This window comes from Rana temporaria, chromosome 9 (assembly GCF_905171775.1).
Source record: "Rana temporaria chromosome 9, aRanTem1.1, whole genome shotgun sequence".
NCBI classification, from domain to species: domain Eukaryota; kingdom Metazoa; phylum Chordata; class Amphibia; order Anura; family Ranidae; genus Rana; species Rana temporaria.
Genome location: NC_053497.1, coordinates 15699214 through 15705346, shown reverse-complemented (window position 1 = coordinate 15705346; position 6133 = coordinate 15699214). Strand labels below are relative to the sequence as shown.

The 6133-nt window shown below is 49.1% G+C and overlaps 1 protein-coding gene across 1 annotated transcript in view; it reads left to right on the top strand.

Moving 5' to 3' along the window:
* Positions 1-1948: 1948 nt before the first annotated feature.
* The window catches only part of PFKFB1 (6-phosphofructo-2-kinase/fructose-2,6-biphosphatase 1), an 87529-nt gene continuing 83344 nt past the window's right edge, over positions 1949-6133 (top strand). The window contains exon 1 of the mRNA XM_040322853.1: positions 1949-2286. Within this exon, the coding sequence (XP_040178787.1) occupies positions 2238-2286 (49 nt within the window). The 5' untranslated portion in view covers positions 1949-2237. The remainder of the gene's footprint in view (positions 2287-6133) is intronic.

Here is a 6133-nt window from a genome sequence, read left to right as displayed (position 1 = left end):
TGATCACAGTTGTCACACGCTGTCTGCCAGGGGGAGTCGCACGTTTCAGTTTTCACATATTATTAACCACTTCAATACTTTCACCCCCCCCCCCCTCCTCCTGCCCAGGCCATTTTTCAGCGCTGTCGCACTTTGAATGACAATTGCGCGGTCGTACAACGCTGTACTCATACGAAATTTTTGATCATTTTGCTCACACAAATAGGGTTTGATTTTGGGGGTATTTAATTATCTCTGGATTTTTTATTTTTTACTAAATAAACAACAAAAAAGAGAGAAAAATTTGAAGGAAAAAAACACGTGTTTCTGTTATAAAATTTTGCAAAGAAATAATCCTTCTTCATAAATTTAGGCCAAAATGTATTCTGCTTCATGTCTTTGGTGGCAGTGATGGGCACTGATGAGGCAGCACTTATGGGCACTAATGAGGCAGCACTTACGGGTACTGATAAAGCGGCACTGATGAGGCAGCACTGACACTAATATCCCGCACTAATAGGTGGCACTGATGAGCACTGATAGGTGGTCTCAAACACAACACACTGAGTTAAAACAGCTACCTGCGACCATTTGAACTCACCGTTTGCTGTCACTATGTAAAGGGGGAAGTCAGGAGGCGGAGAAAGTTTACAAACTGCAGACAATATGAATTCCCCCGTGTAAATTCGTTAGTGGCCTGTTTTTTTTTTTTTTTTACCGCCCCTCAGCCACGCAGGTACACAAGGGCTTCATAAGTGAAATGCTGAGATATATTTGCTGGCTGCGGCAATATGAATCCTCCTTTATGCCCGCCATGTAAATGTGGAGGTGGGCAGCTGGGAATGGGGTGGTAAAAACATGGATTAATTGCGCTAATTTTACCAGCCCTCTGCCGCCAGTGTGACGTAAGCCCCAAAAGATGTGCTCAAATAGGTAGATTTCAGAAAGAGTTAGGCCGGCTTATCAGTAGATACGCCGACCTAACTCAGAATCTACGTCGACTTATGTTTAAGTGTATGCTCAAACAGAGATACACTTAAACATATCTAAGATACGACGGCTTGCGCCGTTCTATCTTAGCTTGCAATTTTTCTGCTGGCCGCTAGATGGCGCTTCCATTGCGGCCGGCGTAGATTATGTAAATGAGCTTTTACGCCGATTCCCGAACGTACGCCAGGCCGCCGCAGTTGATTAACGTCGTTTCCGTAAGGCCTTAGGCGGCCTAAAGTTATTCCACCTATGAGGTGGAATAACAATGTTAAAGTATGGCCGCCGTTCCCGCCGCGAGGTTCGAAATTTTTACGTCGTTTGCGTAAGTCGTCCGCGAATCGGGAGTTACGTCGTTTACGTCCGCGTCAAAATCAACAGGCCGTACGGCGTACTTAGCCGCAATGCGCCCTGGGAAATGTAGGCGCCCGGCGCATGCGCAGTAAGAAAAAACGTCAAAAAACATGAGGTCAAGCCTCATTAGCATTAAACACGCCCCCCCCAACCCATTTGAATTAGGCGCCCTTACGCCCGCCGTGTTTACACTACGCCGCCCTAAGTAAGGAGGTAAGTGCTTTCTGAATCATGTACTTTCCTCTCTTACTTAAGGCGGCGTAGTGTAAACACGCTAGGCTACGCCGACCTATTTTTAGGCACCCCTACGTGAATCTACCCGAAAAACAGACAACGAAGGCCTCCCTCCATTCTATGACCCTCGTCACATGACTGTGAATGGTTAACACTCAATCCTTCACCCCAGTCCAGCAATCAATCACCGTCCGGCTGTAATCACCCATCCTGGGCTGCACTGGCTTGCTCAAGGTCAGCCGGGGGGGGGGGGGGGGGTATTGGTTTTCTGCAATCCAAGCTGTGCACACCCCTCCATGGCCTACCCCAGCTGGCTCCTTTAATTCTCCCATTGCCATGGCTGGCTCAGCCCATCATCTCTATATATAAATATTGCAGGCCTGGCCTATAGGAGAGTAATCCCAGCTGGCTCTGTCAGTGTGCTCTGCTACCTGTCCTGCTACACTCTCATCCCCACTAATGTGTTGTAAGTCAGCTGTGTCCTGGGATTGGTGTGTCAGCGGCTCACTTGGGGATTATTGAGAGGAGCAGAGCAGCAGGTGCCGGGGGGAATATATTAAGCTGCAGTCAGTACAGAGAGAAAGGGCAAGGGCTGCTTTTATTTCTATTCCTGGGTGGGAAAGCTGACCTTTCCTGACGCCTCTGTGAGCTGCTTGTGTCTGAGGTCATATGCACACAACACAATGGAGGGCAACTACAAACTACTGGAAGACAAGGCCTCCAAGATCCCAGGTGAGTCACCCAGCCTGTCTGTGCATGGGGGAGTCCCAATCCTCTCTATGCTTCTATCATCAATAACTATACTTCTTATTATCAGGCCTGCTGAGACAAGAACTGTCTGTGCATGGGGGAGTCCCAATCCTCTCTATGCTTCTATCATCAATAACTATACTTCTTATTATCAGGCCTGCTGAGACAAGAACTGTCTGTGCATGGGGGAGTCCCAATCCTCTCTATGCTTCTATCCTCAATAACTATACTTGTTATCAGGCCTGCTGAGACAAGAACTGTCTGTGCATGGGGGAGTCCCAATCCTCTCTATGCTTCTATCCTCAATAACTATACTTATTATTATCAGGCCTGCTGAGACAAGAACTGTCTGTGCATGGGGGAGTCCCAATCCTCTCTATGCTTCTATCATCAATAACTATACTTATTATTATCAGGCCTGCTGAGACAAGAACTGTCTGTGCATGGGGGAGTCCCAATCCTCTCTATGCTTCTATCCTCAATAACTATACTTCTTATTATCAGGCCTGCTGAGACAAGAACTGTCTGTGGTACCTCTAGTAACCAGTTAGTGTCTCCCTTTTTCTATGACAACTTGCAGCACAACCACGTTGAGTGCTAAAGGGATTTCGTACTCAACCACAGCATGCAAACGCACATGGGATGATCTATGGGGGGAAGGGAAAAATGAGTATAGTGCATGATGAACTCTGTCACTAACTTTAATATATGTTATTATTAATCTGGCGAGTCGGCAAACCGCACATGCAGAGCCCGCCAGGAAGTCGGCAATGCCCAGCGCTAATCGCAGACAGTTCCTGATTAAGGATGAGCTCTGCGTGTTCGCATAGTACACGTGCAGAGCCCGCCAGGAAGTCTGCACGGCGCTGCGCTAATCACAGCCAGGGAGACATTGTCCCGATACTCGGCTGCAGAGATCGGGAAATGTCTCCCTGCCTGTGGTTAGCGCAGCGCCGTGCAGACTTCCTGTCGGGCTCTGCACATGTACTATGCGAACACGCCGGAGCTCATCCTTACTTGTGATTAGCGCTCTACGTTTGCCGACTTCCTGGCAGGCTCTGCACGTGCGGTTGGTTTGCGAACACGCCTGAGCTCATCTTTAACCACTTAAGGACCGGACCAATATGCTGCTAAATGACCCAAGGGTTTTTTACAATTCGGCACTGCGTCGCTTTAACAGACAATTGCGCGGTCGTGCGACGTGGCTCCCAAACAAAATTGGCGTCCTTTTTTCTCCACAAATAGAGCTTTCTTTTGGTGGTATTTGATCACCCCTGCGGTTTATTTTTTGCGCTATAAACAAAAAAAGAGCGACAATTTTGAAAAAAAAACACTAACTTTTTGCTATAATAAATATCCCATTTTTATTTTATTTTTTTAAACTATTGTTTTTCCTGTTTAGGCCGATGCGTATTCTACATGTTTTTGGTAAAAAAAAAAAAATCACAATAAGCGTATAGTGATTGTTTTGCGCAAAAGTTATAGTGGCTACAAAATAGGGGATAGAATTCTGCCTTTTTTTTTTTTTCTAGTAATACAGTGATCTGCGACATTGCGGCGGACACTTTTGACACATTTTTGAGACCATTCACATTAATACAGCGATCAGTGCTATAGAAATGCATTGATTACTGTATAAATGTGACTGGCAGGGAAGGGGTTAACACTAGGGGCCGAGGAAGGGGTTAAATGTGTATCCTGGGAGTGATTCTTACTGTGGGGGGAGGTGACCGATGCTGTGTCCCTATGTACAAGTGTAGTGCCCCCTTACTTTCAGTATGGGCACTACGCTAAAGTTAGTGGGGAATGGGAGAGTTACCTTGCTCCCATTCACTATTTGTTTAAATTTTGGGACTTCTGTCATTCCAGAAATGTCCACTGGGTCAGTCTGTGGTCCAGGGATGCAATATCATCCCTGGCCAGCAGTTGGCGCCAGAGGGGTTCTGGCAGAGCAAGTTTTCCCCAGCAGCCAATTAGAGAAGTTTCTCCTCGCAAGGCATGCTGGGGAAGGGTATATCTGTGACAGGTGTCATGGGTTCTAAAATCTTTGCGGGGTCCCCGTTCCAGGTGCGGCATCCATGGACCCCGCCCGCGTGGCCCACCTGGCCAAAGTTGCAGGCTACGAAAACCCTCATCCAGAGGTACAAGGGGACCCCAGTGACTCGCTGGGTTCCCGGTTCTATTGAAGGGATCCCAGGCTGGGTGCCGTACGATTGGGGAGTCGGTTTGAGGAGGGCCCAGAGGCAGGTCGTCCAACAGAGCTTGGACAAACCAATTGGGGATCCGGAGTACTGAAACGTATGTTGCTGTCATCTGGTAACCAACGCAGAAATCTACTGGGAGGATTCGCTCCATTTATCTACCTAAATCAGTTATTGTAATTGGCCTGCGAGACATGCCTGCATCCTCCCAGAAATCCTAAGTGACACCTTGGCTGCCAGACTTGTACAAAGGGGTCTGTCCGGGGGGAACTTTACCCACTCGCAGGCCCGTCGGAACCCGTCAGGCAAAGCAAGCATTTGCCTCGGGCCCCGAGCTGGCCAGGGGCCCCAGCAGGGAAGGCCCTTGCCGCACCGCTGCGTCCTCCTGCAGTCCGGTCGGCCGTTTACCATAACCGCGCAGTACAGGAGAATCAGGTTCCTGTTCCCGGCCGGACTGACAGGAAGTGCACACTCTGAGTGTTCACTATCTTTCAGTCCGGCCCCGGGAACAGCAAACTAAATCTCCTGTTCCACGCGGTAATGTTACACGGCCGACCGGACTGCAGGAGGATGCAGCAAGGGCCCTCCCTTTGCGGACACCAACATCTGCCGGCGTGGTGCGTCGATAGAGGTAAGTCGGCACCCCCCCCCCCCCGCTTCTCAACTTAAAAACTGAAATGTCACTTTCTTTTTTTTTTTTTTTTGCCTGGGGCCCCCAAATGTCTTCAAACGGCCCTGCCCACTCGTATGGAGTGGCGACGAGTTACAAATTGGTACTATGCAGAGTAATATCCAGGCCTGATACTGCAAAGTTCTCTCCCTCTCTCTTCATCAACCTTTTCCTTCCCAATTTATGTTGATGTTGGGCCTGGAGAATAAAGCATTGGAAAAACCCCTTTATTCACTGTCTGGACCTTCGCTCACTGTTTGTTTCCTACCACTGCACCCCTGGGCCATACCAAGGTAACTCAATATGCCGATCCCAAAAACAAACCAGCGGCTCCTTCAGGGGTGAGCGCTACACAAGGGACACGGCGTCAGTCTCCTCTCCCTGACAGGACGTGGAGCTCTGTGTTTACACACACAGAGCTCCACGTCCCTGCTCTGTCATTGCCGATCGCGGGTAGCTGGCGGACATCGCGGCCGCCAGGCACGCGCATTGGCATCTCGGGTGCGCGCGCGCCCCCCAGTGGCCAGAGGACGCGAAGACGTCGTCCCGGATTTACAGAGCCACCTTGGGGCCGTCATTTTACTACGGCCCGGGACTGAGTAGTTAAAGGGGTTGTAAAGGTACAATTGTTTTTTTTTTTTTTTTTTCCTAAATAGCTTCCTTTACCTTAGTGCAGTCCTCCTTCACTTACCTCATCCTTCCATTTTGATTTTAAATGTCCTTATTTCTTCTGAGAAATCCTCACTTCCTGTTCTTCTGTCTGTAACTCCACACCGTAATGTGAGGCTTTCTCCCTGGTGTGGAGTGTCGTGCTCGCCCCCTCCCTTGGACTACAGGAGAGTCAGGACACCCACTAACGCACAGCTCCTTTCTCTATCTGCAACGGAGAGCGTCCTGACTCTCCTGTAGTCCAAGGGAAGGGGCGAGCACGACATTCCACACCAGGGAGAAAGCCTCG